The following is a 21856-nucleotide window of genomic DNA, read 5'->3' on the forward strand; positions in this document are numbered from 1 at the left end:
TCCTGCAAGGGAAATTGTAAACTGTCCGGCCAAAAGGTAGATTTAATAAACTATTTATGAAACTACATATATTCTGAATTTATCTGTTGTTTAATTTAACTGAAGCATTGGATATTTTTATTCCCCTCAAATCATATAGATACACGCAATATGAATGAAATATATAACACTTCATTTGTGGTAATAATACTCAGATTCACGTTTTATCGGTAACGTCGGGTATTAACACTAAAATGGTAACAGGGTTGCGTAACATTAGGAATTTTCACTCACCTGTCGTTATGATTTAGCTAGCAGTTTCAGCGAATTGCCACGGGTGGCGTCACCGGTCCAGAAAATAGTGGTATTCCGTGATTAAATGCGATTTTAAAAGTGTTCTGGTCGTTTATTGTTATTGTCAATGACAGGGGATTAATCTACGTTCGTTCAGCTTCAAACTGAATGCTTGGTCAAGACGAAAGCTGTCAGCATAACATTGGAAGAGTTGTCCAAAGTGAACTAAACGGGGTACGCCTGACGAAATACAGTGCAAACCGTTACAAATAATTGTGATTTTAACAATGTTATTGTAATTACTAGTTCCAAGCCGCTAGGAAGTACTAATGTACGTTCTTTAAACTTCGAATCTAATGCGTGACGAAGAAAAATGATGCCCGTTCAACGGTGTAAATGCGATCGAAGTCTGTTGCAATTAGGGTTGCCTCTGCATAATATAGTTTAATTAATTCTGGGGTTCTGCAGTATTGGGTCGATGCATTAAGTCCTCAGGAATCTTTTGAGACTAACGACGTTCATTTTGAGGGCTTAATTACTGAGATATTCACCGAAGAATAGTTGGCGCGGAATATTAGTATTTCTTAATAATTTTTATCTTATAAAATTGCTCCCATCGCAAATATTATATTTAATGAGATATTCGTAAATAGAACACGAGACACAAAGTCCGATAAGATAATAAATCTATATTTTGTCTGTGCTACAATAGTAATATTAGACACGTAACAGGTCAACAAAAGTCACTCTTTCGATTGGGTCAGAGGTAAACGATCAATGAACGTATGGTTTCATATAAACCTCATATTTATTTAAAAAGGATGTACAGAGTTTTGTTTGCAAGTATCAACAGCGAGACTCGGCAAGAGCGGCGCACGGAACAAGAATATCACACGTGTACGAAATGAAAGAGAAATAAAAGACAAAAAACTGTTTTGTTATCGTCGATTAAAAAATCCGCGGGTCGCAGCATCCAAGCCGAAGTCTCGATTTCACATATACAGGGCGTCTCGCAATTGTTCACGGGACTATGTGTGGGTACGTATGTCTGTGTGCGCGCGCGCGCGCGCGTGTGTCTGTGTGTGTGTATATGTTCGTGCGTGTATGAAAAGGAGCGATACTGATCCTCTTCGTTTGAATGCTGCGCAGAAAAAGTGCTTCTTCCATTCGTGACAATGCATTATAGTTTCCATTCGCGGATACGACAATTGTTGTCGTCGTGCTGTCCCCCCGGTTCGCTTCGATTTAAAAAAAAAAAACAAAAAAAAATAAAATACCGCCTCCCATCCTACGGAGGTTCTCGGGAAACGTTTTACTGCGATATTGCTCTCTCAATGGGTTTCTTTGGCAAAACTTATTACACATAGGTCGTCGTTTACAATTAATAAATAATAAAGGCAATTAAATAATAATATAATAATAATAATAATAAAATAATGATAATAATATAATAATAATTAGAATAATAATAATAATAATCGGGTGTGATAATAATGAAGAAAAAAAATAGCGATAATAGCAAATAGAATAATTAATAATCATCGTTATGATAATAGGTAATAGAGTAACAATGTGTTGAAATGTACGCAATTACGTGAAAAATTACATAATCCCCGACAATCGTATAAATCGCGCTGAGAACGTCGGATCGAATCGTCGTCGGCCGATCGCCGACCAATCGTGCTGGAAATTACACCGTTTCAAACGAGAAAAGACGAAGCTAACGTTTTTCTTCCCCTCGCGACAATGAGGGTTACTACGTTCGGCGAAACAGAGGATGAATACAACTCGGATCTCTCGCAGCCTCGAATTTCTAACAGGATCGCGTTTTTCCTTTCTCTCTATCTCTCGCTCACGCTCTCCCTCTCTTTCTCTCCCTCTCTCTCATTCGATTTTCTCCTTCTCTCGCCGCTTTCCATGCCCCCCCGTTTCTTTCTGCACACGTTTCTTTTTGTTTCTTCATTGTTCACGACACGCAACGCTACGATACGACATTTTTTTCGAAACAGCAATTAATCGGTAATTAAAGATCGCAGCTGTCGATCCTTCGTCCTTCGCGACGGAAACGTAACGAACACCAAAAGATCGCAACATCGGGATGAAAGGGGCGAAATATTCCATGATCGTGGGTGAAAGATTTTCGAAAAAAAAAAAGTCGGCCGCGATCGATTCGATGCGTTTCCCGTCGATCTGACGCTCGGATCGATGAACGATCTGAACCGTGTATGCGAGCACGCTTCGGGATCGACAACGTTTTTACGTTTCTTTAGCGGCGCGCGAGCCTTCGAATTGGAAATTAAATATTGATAATTAAATACCGAAAATACGTCGACGGAAACCGTGAAAGACACCGTGCCAGGGCGATCGATGCACACGTTCGAATAAAATATCCACGAACGGAATAAAGAAAACGTGAAACTTCAAGTAGACCCTCTGCTGGATCGTTCACGCAGCGATGCGCTCGAAAATAATTCGTTAATTATATGAGATAACTGTGATGCGAGCTGGGAAACCAATTTCACAGTGTAAAATCTCTCGAGCGCGACCGTGCGCGCGATTCATTGATAAATCTCCACGACGCCGAGAAGATCTGGCCGCTTCTAATTGATCGCGATGATTATGAAAAACGTTAATTAAAATCGTCGTATTTTGACGTTATCCATTGCACCACTTGCATAAAGTATCTTATAAAACAGAACGAAATCATCTTTACATACTGTACAACCCCGAAATTAAATAGAAAACGAATCGATAAATAAATACACGCTAAAAGATTAAAAGAAAAAAAAAAGAACGAATTACAAAATACTTGTACAAATACGCGGGAAATTCAACTTTACGGGACGTGCGCGGGCGCTAGCGATAAATTTCCTTATTAAGATTACAAAATTAACATTCTCGTCCGTTAATCAACGAGAAATTGCGAGCACGTAACATCTCATTAAAGTATGCCGTTTGCCGGACGCTAATTACGAGCTTCGTGAATGGTTACGTTCTTTTTTTATCGCGCGCCTTTTTCGAGCGTTCCGCACGGCGCGATGCCGGAAGTGAACTGGACTTCCGTGATACAGCGCGAGGAAGCGTTGAACGCGAGAAATGGCTCGATTAACCGTTACGGAGGAGTCCAGTCGCTCCGTGTTTTTTAGAGATTTATTTAAAAAAAAATAATTCATTACGTGTTCGCAAAATATTCACGAATGATCCACGATCGACCGTACGCAGTTTCGGTCAATGGCAGGGACTTTTGTTTTATCCCCGATCGCGCGCCATTAACCTATCGCTTAACGCGCGCGCACCATTTCGCCTTTCACGTTTTCCCAGCCATGAAATTCACGATTCGCGCCCGTCGATCCAGCGCGTCGCTCGCAGAGCGTGTTTATCGTGTTACAGATCCCAGAAACGTGTATTTTTGTCGCCTCGAAACCGCCGCTTAATAAACCGTGCGTATATCCCGCCCATATCTCTGTTTGGAGTCGCGCTACGGCGTGAAACACGCGCGGCTCCAGTACAATACTCGTGTCGGCGATCCGTGTCTCTGTGGTCTTTGGTTTCTACAAAAAATATATATAATATCCTTAACAGTTAATGATCGTTACGTCGATTCCTGATTTAAAAATCTCAATAAACTTATCGGTTACGGTCCTACGATATACTCTATGTCGAGTACACGTCCTATAACGCCATCGCGGAAGGAATGTGCCCGTAGTCGGATTTCTTTCGTCTTTACATTCTCGCTTCGGTCGGGAATGCACGGGCACACACGAACGCGCTGTTCGGATTCTCGGAATTATTCTAACTGAGGATCGTTAAATTAAACTACCTACTTGGTTGGTTACGCGCACTCTAAACAGAGTGTGTACCGACACTGTCCGCGTGGGCCTTGATGAGGGGAAACATCGTAATCTCGCGGCTCGACCGCGTTCTTGCTTCGGGGCCAGACACCCCGAACTCCCTGATCGGTCGAGTCGTTGACGTTCGTTGAAAATTCTCACGGATAATCGTCGACGATAGGCGTAATCCCTAGCAGGCGTCTTCCTTTTATGCGGGTCCTCGTCCAACGACGATTAACCATTATACACACGTGTTATCTGCACGATCTCGATGCCCCCGATTCCGATGCAAACAATCCTCGATACACGATCCACCAACTGTTCCTGTCGCGGTTAATATTTCATCGTCGAGTAAAGGGGTCCAAGTCTCTATCTCTCTCGGGATTGTCGGTCGACAATGTTGAATGTTCCTTAGATACCGCATGACGCCTCAAAGACGCCAATTTTACGGCTATTTTAGGTCTAAGACGCCTTTACGACGTCTTTAAGGCGACACATGTTATCTGGCTCGCGACTGCGTTTTCGTCGTCGGGGTGCTCGTGTAAAGAGTTCGTTATCGTCGATTTCACCGGAGAACGGCCCGCGGGGTGTCTGGTCGTGTCGGTTCGGACAGTCCCTTTCGCGATTCCATACGAGAAACGGTACGTGTCCCGATCGTATTTCCCCGAATTATCGATCGGGCCGCGGTGTTCGGTAAAATAGTCCCCCGGTGTTCTCGTTCCGTGGACAAGAAAGGAAAAAAAAAACAAGAGAAGAAAAAAAAAGAGTATAAGAGAGATCATTGCTTGGATATCAGCGTGGCTCTTCGTTGATATGGCGTCCATCGGTTGCTGGTCGCTGTTGTTGTTGTTGTTGTTGTTGTTGTTCCCACACACCAGGAAAACACTCTGCCCGGAGTTGGTCTCCTGTACCATCGAGCAATTAGGCCAGATAGAGATCGGTCGGCGTGGACGTGTGATCCGGTTTCGTGCACGCGCTTCCGGTCGGCGAGGCTGCGCTCGCGCCGCTGCTCGCCCTGGTTGCCGCCAATGGCGAGCGACTGGCCACGTCCGTGCTGTTCTCTGGCCCGCCGTTGTTGTTGTTGTTGTTGTTGTTGTTGCATCCGCCGCCCTGCTGCGAATTGTTGTGGGAAGACGCCAGCGTGTCCCCGTTACAGTAATAGTACGTGGAGTCTGGAAGAACCACGGGCGAGAGATCTCTCGTTAGTTCGGTGACGACCGTACACGATGCCATTTCGCGTTTCAATCTATGTATGTGCTAACGTATTTTACTACGCGGACTCGGGGTTGTTTCAAGTGTGCAAGAATCGTCGGGTGCACTTGTTCTCTATAACCCTTTAACGCTCAGACACTTAAATTATTATTCCAAAATAATCAGAATGATACAGAGGGTGTCCCATTTAAATCGACTCACTCGAATATCTTCGAAACTGTTGACGATATTACAAATGTTTCAGACGAGAACGTTAGGTGGTATCAGGGGGTAAATTGACCTTCATACGAGCCTCCGCGCATTCATATGTAACGTTTGTCCGGAATATTTTTTAACATCGTCAAAAGTTTCGGAGGTATTCCAGTGAGTCGATTTAAATAGTACACCCTGTATATGTTGTATCTAGTTATTTTGAAGTTGAAAATATAGGTATTAAACCAACTTATTCCTTTAATTTAAAAAAAATTTATGTTTAGCTCTTTAATGTCCGCAGACTTTCAGGAAAATAATTATTTCCTGCGATTAGTTAACTCAAAAATGGTCACAATACGTGCATCTCGCTGTATTTGCACGACGGAACCTCTGGAAAAATGATTTCTTAGACGTGAAGTATACGTGACACCGAGCGTTAAAGGGATAAGGGCGTTTTAAGAGGACAGTTGCTATGCAGGAGTAAAGGCAGAAATTTTGGGAGTCGAATCGAGGAATCTGACTAGTTATTTTGAAAAAAGTATACGTGAAAGTTGCGTCAACATCCTTTTGACTACAAGGATACAACCCTATCGTTTTTTACTACATATATCGGGAACAATTTGAATTTCCCTTCATCGCTCCAGTTCAGGGTGTTTAAAATTTCAGCATTCGAATTCGATCGCCATCAAAATGACTGGTCAGATTGTTCCTAATAGTTCAAACAAACTAATCGCTGATTTGACGGTTTACAGTCGAATTTAAATTTCTTTTTTTCCACGTGTCTCAGACTATTTTCGTACCAACTCGGTAATGTATTCCGTGGTGTTGCGAAACGGCGCGTTCTAAAAAGGGGAAAAGTTCGACTCGCGAAACTTCGGTTCCATCGGGGCGTCGAGTGGCGCGGCCGTGTTACGTCACACGCACAAGGAACGAGCCGGGGAACGTATCGCGTGTCCGATAAGAAAAAATTGTTTATTATTCCGTTCATTCTTATGCGCCGAATGCATTTCACCCGGAGGTATCGCGATCTTTCGAGGTGTTCGCAATCGTCCGTTATGAAATGCGCGGGGCGAGCATTGCGGGCCGATTTGAAACCGGCGTGCACCGCGGGCTTTACGCCCCGCCCCTCCACGCCCCTCGATCTTTATCCTCGGCCGTGTCTCGAAACCTAATGGAACAGGGTTTCTTCAGTTTTAGAAAGCGCGAGATCACGATTCGATCCTCGAAGTCTCGTTATCTTGGGCCCCGATGGTCGATTATCACGCGGACAATCCGACACGAACAGTTTCGTGTATACGTTCGATTCACGCGGTCTGTCTATACGAGTTAACACTTGGCATTTTTCGTTTGACCCTAATCTAATCGGCACTCATACTCACTGTTTACTTACTGAGCAACCCGCTTGTCGCTGCTCCATAACCGTAACCGCTGTACGGCGCGCTCGAGTATTGGGAATACGCCGCGCTGTACGCGTAGTCACCACCACCTAAACAAAATATTGATAATTTACACGTTAAATAATTGGATATCTGAAATTGTTCGTTGAATTTAAATTGTATGATTACGGTAGCTCGACTGTTGGTATTAGTCGAACACAGGAATATGATACGAATTAGACCACGGGAATGTTGATTTACACAGGGTGTTCGGGGATAATGGTTCGAAAGTTAATGGAAATTTTGTTTCTGAATCGACTAGAGATTATGCAGTTAACGTGATACGGGAAATCGTCGATGAGTGCTCGAAGGCCCCTCGGCACTGAACATTGAATATTTCCTATGTGACAACAAATATAATTGGCTTGAGAATTCCAAGATCTATCACTGTGATAAATCTCATTAAAAAGTTAGCGTTACACCTGGGGATCTCTCCTTGTCAGTGTTCAAGGAGCTTTCGAACACTCATCGATGATTTGCTGTAGTTTTCTTTATAAGAGTATCTGACTCTAGTATGAGTATCGTCGATTAAAATAGAAAAACAAAAATGATCGTATCAGCAAACAACAGAGCTTGCGTTTATCTACACAACTTTCGGCTGGCTGCTAAGCTGGTAAGTCAGAGGCCGTGGGACAGGTCTCTGACTTACCCTCTGCGGGAACTCTGTGTTCCCCGCAGAAGGTTACAGCATCCGCGTCTTACCCACCCCTGGTAGAGGGGTGGCTGTGTGCCTGTATGTGTCGGTTTTGTACTCACCGGTGGCGTAGTGTCCGAAACTGGGAAGCATCGTTGAGTACGGCGGTATCGCAGATGCTACCTGGGGCTGCGAAACTGGCGGCTGCAAGACCGTCAGTCCGGGATCGCCTCCAGGGGTGTTGGGGGCCGCGGGGGTGGCGTTTGTCTCGTTCTGCAACGAAATCGGGGGACTTTGCTCGCCCCCACCGGCCCCCACCCCGACATACGACACTGCGACGGTACTGCTCTCTGCTATGGCCATGCACAACACAACACGACATTCGAGTCAAGCACTAGCTAACGATCAGCGCCTTACGTCTAAAGCTTAATTAAATTGTCGTCTGGACCAAGGAAGGTGGGGGATGGTGGATAGGTGGATCGTACGAAGGCGGTGGTGACGATGATTCTATGGAATTTTGCTTGTCGGTGAAACGAAACGACACCGTGGCAACGGTCTCTTTCTCTGAAGAGTAGCTAACCGTAATTGCCTACATGCGATCCCCTGAACAGGTATAATGGGGCGCAATTACGACGTACATCAAGGATCTTGACTTTCTCGAATTATCATTTGTAGGAGGATACGTGGTTTCTTTGCTTGTTCTCGTGGATCTGTTACATTTATCTTGGAAGTGCTTTATTCAGGTGGGTGATAGAGAATAGAGGATCTTGAACATCTTTCGGTACCGATCTGAATATGGATGATGGATGTATTATTCAGTACAGTACGAATCTTGGTTTTCTAGGATTATCTTCGGTAGGCGTTACAATGGAAAGTTTCTTTTTTCATGGTAGTTGAGTTACATTTATCGTGGGAATGTTTTACTCGGACAAGAGTAGAGAGTGGAGGATGTTTAACAGATTCCGTTACAAATTCGATCGGGAAAAATGAGTGCAATTAGTTTGTTCATCGCGCTTCTTGATTGTCTCGAATTAATTATCAAAGGATCGAGGACTCGTTAGGTTACTTGTCTTGGGTGTGTTTCATGGGGTCAGACTCGAGGATAGAGGATACGCTAGGAACATGTTTTTTTGTATATATTTGAAACGCGCACCGATAGCGACGGTATACGCATGGATCAGTTTTGGATACGCGTGTATTCGAGGCATTAAATCGTAATTCGGTAACGCACAGGTGTACGCTACCATAAGTGAACTAAAGAGGTGGCGAACTCACCGGTGGTGTGGTAAGGAGACATGTTAGCCCCGTCCAATGTTTGGCTCAATTTTAGTTCTTGCATCGTCAGTGGTGCGAGCGGCGTCAAAGTACCACCTGCTATTAAGGGATCCCCATGTTTCCGTTATTTGCGATTCTCGTATCGTTGGCTAGCGATCAAGGCGGAACGTCGACCGATACAATTCGCGGGACTACAATCTTCGAGCTCTATTTTATCATCGAGACAATGGGTAGGGAGTGTTTAATCGATACGACATCGAAGTTTCTCTTGCTCCTCGAATTAATATCTATCGTCGATATTTCGATCGTGCGACCAAAGAAAGAAGAATTAATCTTCTTCTGCCCGGGGTCTTTTAGAGACTCGCGAACCAGGGGGTGGAGTTTGTCTCTCGCGAACAACTCGATCAAGAATCTCGGGAACGGAACGGCTCGCGGGCTCGTACATATTAACGGCGGAAGCCAGCAAGCCGTGGAATCGACTTGGCCCCCGGGCTGTCGTCCTTCAAAAATTCTTCGATCCCGTCCGAAGATCCCCGATTGAATTTCATGAGATGAAGCGGCCGTTACACGCCTCGGTTCGTCCATTCCGTGAACCACCGAAACGAAAAAGAACGCTGTTACGCGCGCGCGAGCGCGGGCGTGACCGAGATATTGCTCGCAACACGTGCCCGCTAGCAGCTCGGAGAAAGTTCTGTTCGTGTGTTTCACAGGCGTGTTGCCGGTGTACGTTCGCGGCCCTTTCAATTGTGTTACTTTCCGTGGGGTGTCTTTGCCTGTACGTTCCGCCGTCGATCGTTCGCCGTTCCAAACGGCTGAAGGAAAACACGTGAAAGGGAACAGAGACAGAGAGAGAGAAAGAGAGTGAGTAAAAAGATCAAAAGCTAGAAGACTGACAAAACAAGGACCGGTTAGAGATTGAAGAATAAAAGGATGATATACCCTATTTCCACCGGGCTACGCAGGGATTGCGGGTGTCGTAAGCGAAAGTGGTCCGAGTGAAGTGCCCGAAAGACTGGGTAGGGTGTAGGTATACTAGTTATGGGGAGGGGGGGAGGATTGTGATGTAAGAGATACACCCCTGAAAAGTACCGTGGAGAGATCACCACGAAGCGGAGTGTTCCGCCACCTCTTCTGGCACCGTTGGCCGCTGCTCAGCACAGCTCATGCATTATTAAAGCCATGTATTTAGCCGATATGGGTATGCAAAGCAAGACGTAAGCCGCAATAATAAGCGTACAGGGAAGAGGGAACCGACGGAGATGGGGGAGGTGGGAATGGGGAGAGAGGAGGGTGGAGAGTGAGTCGGGAGAAGAGAAGGAATTAGAGAACGGTGAGAAAGGGGAGGAAGGTGGTCGTGAAGGTAGGGAGAGACGATGGTGGTTTGGTAGGTCGACGCGATACGGGGGTTTGGTACACGGGGCATTATATACAAGAGGTTCTCGGTGATGCACACACGCATACACACACACTGCGTCCGGGATTTTGTGCGAAGGAGGGGTGACAGAGAGGAGGGTGCCAGAGGGTTGAAAAGAGAGAGATAGATGTATATAGAGAGAGTAAGAGACAGAATCTGGTAGCTCACCTATGGTGCCCCCTATGGGCGGGGTGTAGAGATGGGGCGTTTGCGCCTGCGTCATCGTGCTGATGGTGCCCAGGGAGTCGTAGAGCTCTGCGGAGGTGGCAATCGCGTTCCCGGGGAATCCTCCGTGTTCGTAGTAACCTCCGCCGCCACCACCTCCACCACCACCTCCGCCACCTCCTCCACCTCCACCACCTCCTCCACCGCCGCCACCTCCTCCGTTTCCAGCGCCGTTCGTACCGCCGGTCGCGCCGCCACCACCGCCTCCGCCACCGAGCTCGCTCAGGAGTTTGTGTTCGTCCTTGATGCTCCATTTACTCGACCACAGCTGCAACAGAAGGCGGATGCTTGAGGCAAAGTTCGTGTGCCGGGAGAACGGGCTACTTGTTCACGAGGAACGGTTAAGATTGACTTAGGTGTCGAGCTTCCTTGAATCTTTGCTCGAGTTCGTTTCTTTCCTTTTTTTCTTTTTAGGGATGGGGAGTACTTGAGAACTCGGTACGGGATTCTATTGTTATATGCTACCCAGTAGACGGAGGTTGTTTGACTTTGAACACGAGTTATGAGTGGCGAAGATCGAGATGAGAAATGTGGATTTTAGGCGTAGATCTTGTGAACATTCTGACGTCAGTCTATGCTGTGGGAACTGATTTATACTATAAGCGATCTTTAGACGTATGATCATTTTTGTTCTTGTAGGTTGGTGAGAGAAAGTAGGTATTTACGAGAATCTTATTTCTGTTGATAGGGATGGTGGTGGATTTCAGAGGAAGCTTGAAGCTTCAGATGATTTTCTGTGTCGACGTGCGTGGAGAAGTTCTAAAATTGTAACTTTTAAATTATATTGCAACTTTTGTACAGTGATGTTGATACAACTATTAATACTAGTGACAAGTACTACAGCAACTACTGGACTACAGCAACGGTGCTGGGTTCCGTTTGAAACCCCCAATATTTCCTATTTTATAAACATTATTTTCGAACGCAATCATTCCAGATGTCCTGCTTTTTCATATGACTTAATATGAACAATTGCTAGCTTAATGAGTTAGATAGATGAAGCTTTTAAAAACTGGGTAAGAGAAAAGAGTGTTCTCAAGTTCACAAATTCTCACAAAAATATCAAATTACCATCTGAAAAATATCAGTACCTCATTTTAAAAACCATTTTCTGGATTTCCATAGAAGGATTAAAATTCTCTCATTGCAGTTATATCTAGCCACCCTACATCAAATATTCATCCCCAACCACAAAGACAATACACCACCATATACAGTCACAATTCCACCCAAAATTCCCAGACACTTACGTTCGAGTACAATTGGTCGCCGTTGTAGTTGCTCCTCTGTCTCTTCAGGTCGTCCTCGGGATGATCGTTCAGGTCTCGGTTGTCGTCTGCAATCAAAATTACCGTACTGCAGTTATCCTCCTTTGTACCCACCGAATACTAAACGATACCCCTTATCCCGGTGCCTCTTAATCGAAACCCAACTCTCTTATTCATCCGCGTATCGCACCGTCGAATAATCAACAACACACGAACGACGGAAACGAACGTTCCTGTAACCACGATCTCCCAGCGCGATCCACGCTGCTATCTGTGTCAGATGTGTCTGGGGGGTGGGTGTTGTATAGTAGCGACCGATGGTCGCGTATTACCCAGGAATCAAGACACAAATTAAACGTGGCCGGACGAAACTAAATTGAATCTGTCGGACGGGGTTGCGCGAACGGCCGCCGCTGGCCGCAGCGCGTAGACGTGGTGTGTATGGCATTGATAGATAGAGAAACAATTTCGATTCCATTATACGTCTTTATTATCTCCCGGCCATCCCAGCGGTTTAATATAGAAACAAGCACGTGGGACGAGTTGACGGTACCGTCGCTGGCTAGGGGTTGGGTGGATGAGTGGAGGAGGAGGGTGGGATGTGGACGGTCAACGGTATACCCTTTTAGTGGCCGCCGCGAGGTCGGTTGGTTGGGGAGGGGTTGGGGGGTGGAAGAAGGATGAAACTGACCAACGTTTCCAGCCAGAGTCAAGCCGGGGAGGGAGGGAAAACGGACGAGCGTTTCGAGGGGGGGGGTAGATGGTCCAACGTTCGGGTATCTCGAATAATTAAATGACCATCCGAGGGTAGATGGGTGGAGTACCTAGCATAGGGCTCGTTAAACCTCCCTGTCAAGTTGTGATTGTCCGGCCGGCCGACGGTCCCGACCATTCGACCGGCAGGGTTTGTTCCTGGACCGCTATAAACCCACCATCCCCTCCTACTCTTCACCCCCTACCACCTCCTCTCTCGTTTCAAACACGGCACACCGGGTATATCGTGGGTTTCCATGAACTTGCTTGAATTTTACGATTCGATCGGCCGAGTTAATCGTGCCCTCTGGTAGGTAGCTACCTCGTCGGGCGTTGGTTTTCGTGTAACATTTGCCACGGGCACGCCGACGCTGCTGCGCGAGGATTTCATTAGAGTTTCGGACGCGTTCGGGAGTTCGTTTAATAGGTAAGAATTGGAATTGGGTAGACGGGAATTAAAAGTCGATTAATCCTAACGAACCCGTGGCGGTGAATATATTTTCGGTGTCTAACGTAGAGAATCCGTGGTGATCTCGAAAGGTTCGTATTCATGGATTAGGTCTTAGTTCCACTAGTCACGACTACGAATGCACTACCGGTAAAAAGTATTCGACCAGAGTTCATGATTGATCGAACAGTGTAACTGATTATTCTGTTACGATATAATGAAAGTTACGGAATCAGTATGTATACAAATCATTTTCAATTAGTTTTACCACACAGAATAATAGTTTTCCCTTTCTTTTATTATGAGAGTTGGTGTCCCATAATTCAATTAAACATACAAAAATAGATATGTAAACACAGATACATCACGGAATCTGGAAATTTTGTAAATACTACGATACTGCCGTGAGAAATTTTGGTGTCTCGCGGCTAGTCTCAAGTGGAAATAAGAACTGTTAAAATTTTTTTTCTCAAAGAATTAATAGGAGATTTTTAAATAGAGAGATGAAAAATCGAGATGTATTTCGTAGGGCCGTTTGAATTTATACGATACCGAAAGGTCGAGAATGGAGGGATCCGTGGAAAGGTCTACTATAAATTCAACGCGGGTTGCCCGGTGTATGCTGTCTAACGCAAATTCTTGTAGTTTCTCCGATATTACGGTTACTGGTCCTTGACAGATTTGACAGTGGTTGAGTTATGGCGGAAGGAAGGTCAGCGTTTCTACTCCCGTTCCCCTCCCCTTCGAAAAGAGCAGTAAATCGAATAATTCGATTGATGCCCGGAGAGGGCGAAAACGTACGCGAGCGCGCCGCCCGGCGAGGCGAGTCGAGCCGTGCCGTTCGCGTTATTCGAAAGCAATTGAGTCAATGTTAAGCAATACAATACACGGGTAATAATGGACTATGGGGTGAATCTGGTCCCGGGTTGCCCGGTCCCCTACCCGTCCACCGAGCGTAGTGTATACTATATATATATATAGGGATGGGGGAGCACAACGCGCTCGGCCTTTTGGATTCCGCACGAGGGCAAAATGCGCGCAGATGTAACGCGACAACAAACAGCCCCGATAGATTGCAATGCTTCCCTCGAGAGGTTGTTCGTAAATTCGTAATAAGCCCCGGGGATTCTTCGGATTCCCGGGGACTACACGTCTTCGATACTTTCCAGAACCCATAAATAACCCGTGGACGGTCAGTGATTCGTGGACATTACCGTACCGTAACGAATTCATTTCGAATTGATTTCCCTGGTATCCTCCAAGCATGAAAAACGAAGCGGGAACACTTCTTTTTTGCCCCTGAACATCGAAATTTCTAATAGTCGATAGAAAATAATCGAATCTATCAAAAATTTTTTCTGATTTCAATTACCATTGTGTTCCCATGGGGTTAGTTTTACTTCATCGAAAATCATTTTATCGACGATCATTTCACCGACACGATTTCATCGAATTTTCATTAGCATAAATTATAATCTGAAACATGAGTTTCATGGGAAAATCGTTTTCTATATTTATCTTGTCCATTCCTGAATGATACGAGATAAAAGTTTACAACGAATTAAAAAAATCATAGGCGCCTTGAAGACGACTGAAACGCGCCTTAGGCCTAAAATAGCTGTAAAATGAGCATTTTCAAGGCTTCACGTGTTATTTATGATTCAAATAATACAGTTAAGCGTTTTTATCCAAAAATATTGATCCTGCACTATAGTATAGAAGGATCGTACCATGGATCATTTGCGTGTCCTCGATCATACATACAGTCCTATGGGACGTGTGTTTCGTGTCGGCTGGGTATATCGATTCGTACGCGGCGAGTGGAGCGATGCCGATGGTGTACGCGAGTAATTCGATATAATCGGATTATGAGAGCGGCGATATACGCGGTCGCAAAAGTGGTCGCGTCCGCGGCGAGAGCACTCAGTGTTTTGCGGCCGCGAGTAGGGGTTACGCGTATTAGATTATAAACTTCACAGACCACAAGCCGGCTTCTATCCGGTACCCAACGACACATTAGTCTCCCTCCCTCTGTCCTCCAGGGAGATCATCGATGGTATCCACCGCGGCGGCGGGCACCTTTTAACCGGCTGGAATTTCAACGAGCACGACGGTGCCCGATCACTATTGCCTGGCTGCGGTGGACGAGCGTAATATATTGTGACCGGTACAGGCGCAGAAATTTGATGAAAAAAAAAACGTGGAACAGCACTATATAGGACGGGAGCCACAGGACACCTATCGAGGGAACTGTCGTTTGTTTCTTTTTGCCTAATGGCTAACACATTTATGCGGGAAAACCGTAGATTTCAATCCTTTTTTGGCCTGCATGGGGAGCAAATTGATTCCATCTGTGGAGAATTCTAGACCCGTTTTCAACATTATCCCTTCCATTGGGAGCTTGACTGGTTCCATAGGGATACCCCCAGTGGTAGGGATGACGTCTGAACACTCAGGACCGAGGAGCCTTCGAAAACTCATTAGTTGACTATATTCTTTACGTCTGACTAATCGATGCTGATCCTACAAAATCACACGTGACCGAAGGGCTGCAGGGCGCGACGGTTGTATCCAGGAGTCAGAAGTCCTAGAATAAAAGTAAAGGGAGCGGAGAAATTCGATTCGGCGGCAACCGAGACAGAAGAGCCCCTCGGTCGTCGACCTTATTCGCACCTCGAAAAATTAATAGTCAATTGCTTCGGGCATCATTCCACGCGTATGCGCGTAACGCAACTCTGGAGTTTCTCTCCTGGTCGGAGCGTAGGGTCACGTGCACGGCCGGCACGTGTCGGGAATATTTCGGGACACGTTATTCACGCAATGACAGCAGAATGAATCGCGGCACGTGCCGTCCGACATTTGACTGATAACCTTGTCCTGTGCGCCGGGGCTAATCTTGGCCGGGATCGGCGGCGAGAAGAGCATCAAGTCGCTCGATTGCTGGCAAACAAGATGATTGGATGGGAATCTCCTTTGAATCAGATTAGAAACTGTTTACCCTGTACTACAATATCCCTCCCTCCGATAAGCTAACCACCGACCGAAATAGCATTTCAAGTAACACCATTGTTAAAGATTGATCTCCTCGGATACCGTCTCTTGGTAGATAACGATCCAGCCGACCCTTTTGTACCCGCCAGTTATATAAGATCCCTCGAATTCCAAGAGCGAGATTGGGACAATAAGATCTCAGAAATTCAACAGGACACGATCCTCTTCTCCTCAGTCAGAGGAGCATCGTTCGACCCGGTTTTCCGGAAAACCACGGGGCTTCAACTTCCCCTATTGTTCTCGATCCTCTGCAAGCGAACCGACGAAACTCGCGGCGCCGATTTACTCGGCTGTAACGGGCTCGATCCAACAAGTGATATCTTGTTTCTTGCTTCACCTTATGTAACGACCCCGAACTATTGTGAGTGAAATGTAGCCGTGGTTGCCTCGCGATCCGATCTCCGGTTTATGTAAGTACCCCCAGGAGCGTTTTTTTTCCCCCACTCTGTCTCATCGCTATAGATCGAACACCGTATGATTGTTCTTCGAACGATCTGGTTTTTCTGCATGTCGTCTCTCGGTTCCCTACGGGATTAATCCGTGACACGATTACGAGGAGTCATCGTCAGCGGAACGAAGAAGATTGGCGGAGGAGGAGGAGGATCGCGGCAGCTCTCGTATCAACGGGGTTCGGTTGATAGGGATGAACCGATCCGAGTAAATACAAGTGAATAGTCGATATGGAAGCTGATGAATCTGAAGGTGATTGTCGTTCAGTTATATCACTTTGCTAATAAATGTTCTGTTCGTTAACAATATATATCTTCGTTAAGATCAGAGATGGGCAAATTTGCTATTTAGATATAAAGAGTTCCGAATAACGAATAAAGGATAAAAAAAGTACTTCTTCATTTTTAATTGTTTAAACATATAAATTCCAATTTTGCAATGAGTCGATATTTGGCAAACAATTATTTAATTCCAGTAACCATTTAAAGTCGAGGATGACGTTCTTAGATACAGCAGCTTTCACTATTATTTACTCTACGTCACTATTATTACACATACCCATTATTATTCGAATAAAATTCTGCTCGACTCAGGTTAAAGTGTATTATATTTAAAAAAAATGGAACTGTGTATTCATTTTCCTTCGATACAAGTACGTATCGATATACGTTTGATGCGACACTAAGTAGACATCGATACTGTTTTTCAAGTTATGAGTAAAAGTATCGATACCTTGACGGTATCGGTTTGTCCCTACGGGTCGAGGGATCATCGACACGGAAGAATTCAGTGACTCACCGTCGTCGGTACGTTTCCTCTTGATGCTGTTGCCGTTCGGATCCTGATGGTGGGCCGGGATTCCCAGGATGCCGCTGATGCTGTAAGCGTTGGGAGCGGTCGCGGCCGGATGACCCGCCGCCGTCGCAGGTGCATGGGCTATCACCGAGACGGAACCACCTGATCCTGGCTGACCTTGCTGCTGACCTTGCTGCTGCTGGGCCTGCTGTTGCTGATGCGCGTGTTTGGCCTTCTCCGCCGCTTTGTTCCTCACGATCCTGCGGACAATAGGAACCCGGGTGTATAGAGTTACTTCGTCATTGAAAGAAGATCTCCTCTGAACATACGCGTGTGCATAAAGGAAGGGAAATTATGTTGGGGCGTTTCTGGACTTGTGGACATTACCGGGGGACGAATCATGTGTATGCAGGAGTAAAGAGGAAATGTAAATTAGTGGGATAATGCGTTTAATTTCTCGACTGTATTGATATTTAGTGAATAGATAGACTTTTAATAGTAGAACTACTAAAGCAGTCAAAATCAGTCTTATAATGATGATTAAGACGTTACCATAATACATTTTCTCAGATGTTTTGCAACCTTCATTTTATTGAACTTTTCAGTTAAGAAACGTTGTAACTGCCTAAACATCCACAGTCTAGATACAATGCTCCACCATGAGTATTAATTTTCAGTTTCATGTCACAAAATATATCACAAAAAAAGCGCTCGCCTTCTAGGATTTTCTGCACAACAATACAAAAAGCTAGACATCCTCTCGGGTTTTCTGCATCGAAGTCACCGGTTCACAACCTGTTTCCACCGTGATTTTACCCAACGATGACTAGAAATCACCAGATACCGATATCCTCGGGTGTCAAGGGTTACGGGATGATTAATTACGATTACGCGGATCAGTTCGCGCACAATCATTCCCCATGCGCACCTACCGTGGCCTGTCGGTGCACACGCACGCAACGCAACACCACCACGCGTCGTGCTCTTAACGTTCCCTTTAGTGTATACGCGTGAGTATACACTAAAGTAGTGTATACGCGTGAGTATACACTAAAGTAGTGTATACGTGTTGAGGACTCGTATGTCGTTCGCCATTGTTACGGACGGGGCCCCCGTCGGATCGGTTCTCCGTCTTCGATACAGAATAAGCTACGTGACTCCACGGAACAGCCTGCTGTATCATAATCGCATCAAGAAGTCGCCGTGGACATCAGGCAGCTATAACGAAGTTCTATCACTCTTCCTCAGTTCCTCTTCGTTCGTCTTTCGAGCAGCCATCCGGTCATCCAGTACTCCGACCGCTTATTACCCATGATATATTGTGCGTGCTGTTTTCAATGGTCAGCCGTCGGTATCAATTATCCCGGGCGAATATTCATGACCCATCGTTGTTAATCTCGACGTGAGTTTACCGTATACACGCGTGGCGGATAGAAGCTGGTGTTAAACGTCGAGAGGCGCCGATCGACAACGGCTACGCCCCCACGGGGCTTGCCCGGAAGTCGTCCGGTACCGCTACCGAAAGACGCGTTCAGCGAAACGTGAAGCGAGGGCTGATTTTGGGGATCGATCGAGAAACGTGTCTTGGAGTTCTTTTGTAGGGTAGACCGCCGTTGTGTCCTCAATATTTCCATGAAAGTCTGAATTTTGAGGGAATTTTTTCTATGTTTGACGGAGATTGGTGCTCTGCAAATTGTTGAATTAAGGTGATTTGTTACGTGAAAAGATATTTCACGCAGAATAGCTACAAAATCGGACATGATCATTTTCTGACTTTGGGACAAAGTTATCCTTGACCGAGTCAAAGTTACCGCAATTTACGGTAATAAAAGTGGCCTAAAATATATAATTTTTACTAAACATCACATTTTCTTCGTATAGACCAGGAAAAAGGACTGACATTGTTGGTCAATCATCAGAAAATCGGTTCGAAACTTTCGATACCGTATAGTATATTATATGTGTTTATCCGTTTCTGGTGGATTTAGTGATACCAATCGGTAACTCCTTCGATGAACGTTACGTATGTAGAATGGCCGAGTGATTTCTCATCGGGACGAGTCGGCGCGTAACGGATCGACATTAAGTCCTCCGTTTCTGTCGTGGATGTGTTTGCGGGCTAGGTAATCGTGGGGGTGCGAGCTACGGCGATCAATCAGATGACACCTGTTGCCCAATCTCCCTGGTTCGTTCGCCACCTTCGGCAATTCGCAACAATTAGCAACGATCCTTATCAGGGTTAGACTCTGGGGGTGGCCGAGCACCGAGGATCCTAAATCGTTGTTCTGCCGGGGGTATCTCAATGGGAACGTTCTGCCCGCTCCGGGCTACGTTGACACCAACAACGAGCTATGAATACCTGAATTATTCGGTACACCTTATCGTAAACATAGTATTTATTTTATTTATTTTTTTTTATTATTAATCTACGAACATTCTAAACAAATTTTACATTATTGTGTTCGAATCGATCGACTCTTCAGCGAGGTTTCATCTACTAAAGTAGTGACCCGTTCGAATAAAACAATGTAAAATTATTTTAGAATGTTTGTAGATAAATTCGGATATATATACATTTAGAAAAGTAGAAATTTATTACAGGTTTTAATAGATTAACCCTTTAATGGTGTTTGACGAGTATACACGTCATGTGAAAAAATGAAGTACCTTTTGCTATAAAAATTGAAAAATATATTTCTTTTATTAGAATAAAGAGATCAAAGAGTTATACATTTCCACCGTTAACGGGTTAAAATAATGAAATATCAGACAACGATCCAAATTTATGTTCCTGTAATAGAATTTGCACAATCAGTAATTCGGCATTTTCTACTCGAAAATCTTATAAGATTCAGCCTCAATGAAAACTTTAGTAAGGGTTAATAACTCTTAAAAACAATTCAGTCAGGGTCCTATCTGCAACATATGCTCAAACACGTTTTCTTATATTTCGGAAGATTCGTCGTCCAATTAAGTCTTCGCCTGCAGCTCTAATAAGACCTCCATTAGCGTTCAAGTGATTCGAACCGTGTTGTCCCCCGAATGTTCGGATCAAAGGGGATCTAAAACGGCGTATAACGAAAGAATACCGTAGCTTTGGTCGAAAGCCAGACCCAGTCCGTGAACGATGGAAATCCAGCGCGCGTGGCTTCCGTGAAAACTTGCTAAAACGCGACGGGCCGTGAGCGACGGGGCATAATGCGCGCGATCGACGATCTAATAAGCGTAACGAGACGCTGAGCCAGAGGTGAGTGTTTCGTACAACAGGTGCAGATTTTATCGTTGCACAGATGGTGCGAACCGTTGCCACACGGGCGTGTTTATTTCGAGAGGTCGAATAAACCGGGGAGGTTTTTCGTTGAAAATCCATCGGGTCCGGGGAGCCGTTCACCCGTCTTTCTAATTAGCATCGGGCTCGATGTGTACTGGTTCGTTATCGATGCATTTATAAGTATTAACGACCGTTAGCGGATTCGGCGCAACACGTTGCATGATTTATGTAACTTTTACCCCGTGAAATTTATACTGGACGCAGTCTATTTAATTTCAGCGTGCTCGAACACCTGAGTTTTTATCAACATCGATATTATAATTGTCGAGAGAATTACTTCCAGGTGATTGCGTACACACGATCTGGGAGAGAGGAATGATTTTGGAGAAGAAAAATATTTCTGTTTTTTGATCATTCTTCGGTATTGTTGTTTTTACGACTTTGGTTAGGGAGAGACGATCATAGTCGTCTTTTGTACGTCTACTTACATTTTCTGTGATTTTGAATGTATTGTGGTAACTACTTTCTAGAGTCGGAGGCTTAAAAACTTTCACTTTGATTACTATTCACTCCATATTACATGGATAGGCTCGTGACGTAGCGACCTCTGTTCATTGTTATTTCACTTCATCCCCGGAAACAATGAAATATCTTTCTTTCCGTATCATATTTAACCCTTGGAAACTATTGTCGGTAAAATTATTGTCTATGTGAATTTTACTTTAATACTATAAAAACACGTAGCCATTGGTAATACTAATATTTTAGGTATTTATTCATACTGTCTACCTCTTTCACTTTTGTGGTGAGTACTACTTGATTCACCTTTGTAATTAAGAAATAATATTTCGGCCGTGTATTTCACATCACCTTTAGCTGTTGTTTCGGAATGAAAAGGTAAGAGACGCGTTCATAAAAAGTAAATAGGACAGGGCGCTCTCGCACCATACAGCGAGCCTGTCAACGATTACGTACGCCCAACGCCAATTTGCTAGTTTCGTCCCTGAATTTCGCGACCGTGGTGCGCTAGAGCGCGTGCGTGAGCGTATTTACGTCCTCTGCGCAACTCTGTCCGACATATCGATCATCTATCGATAGTTTTTGCGGTGATCGATATTCGTGGAACCAATCCGATGCGTCTCTGAAAAATCCTATCGAATTTTGAACGAAAACCAGTAGAAAGTTCGTTGCTCGCCGAGCGTTTTGTCGTGAACCTTTGTAGACCTTAACAAACTTCTCATTTTTCAACTCGTGCGTTAATTATCGCAACACTACACGTGTTATGTTTATCGCTTTCGACGCTCAAGTATAATTGTGGTGAAAATCGGC

General features: G+C 45.0%; 1 protein-coding gene across 1 annotated transcript in view; it reads right to left on the reverse strand.

The window, feature by feature from the left end:
• Positions 1-4127: 4127 nt before the first annotated feature.
• The window catches only part of LOC107188010 (developmental protein eyes absent), a 53042-nt gene continuing 35313 nt past the window's right edge, over positions 4128-21856 (reverse strand). The window contains exons 4-10 of the mRNA XM_015576226.1: positions 17260-17516; positions 11742-11827; positions 10435-10759; positions 8853-8951; positions 7700-7930; positions 6898-6993; positions 4128-5275 (exon numbers count right to left, since the gene is read on the reverse strand). Of these exons, the coding sequence (XP_015431712.1) occupies positions 5025-5275; positions 6898-6993; positions 7700-7930; positions 8853-8951; positions 10435-10759; positions 11742-11827; positions 17260-17516 (1345 nt within the window). The 3' untranslated portion in view covers positions 4128-5024. The remainder of the gene's footprint in view (positions 5276-6897; positions 6994-7699; positions 7931-8852; positions 8952-10434; positions 10760-11741; positions 11828-17259; positions 17517-21856) is intronic.

The sequence above is a fragment of the Dufourea novaeangliae genome, unplaced genomic scaffold (genome assembly GCF_001272555.1).
Source record: "Dufourea novaeangliae isolate 0120121106 unplaced genomic scaffold, ASM127255v1 scaffold109, whole genome shotgun sequence".
Classification (NCBI taxonomy): domain Eukaryota; kingdom Metazoa; phylum Arthropoda; class Insecta; order Hymenoptera; family Halictidae; genus Dufourea; species Dufourea novaeangliae.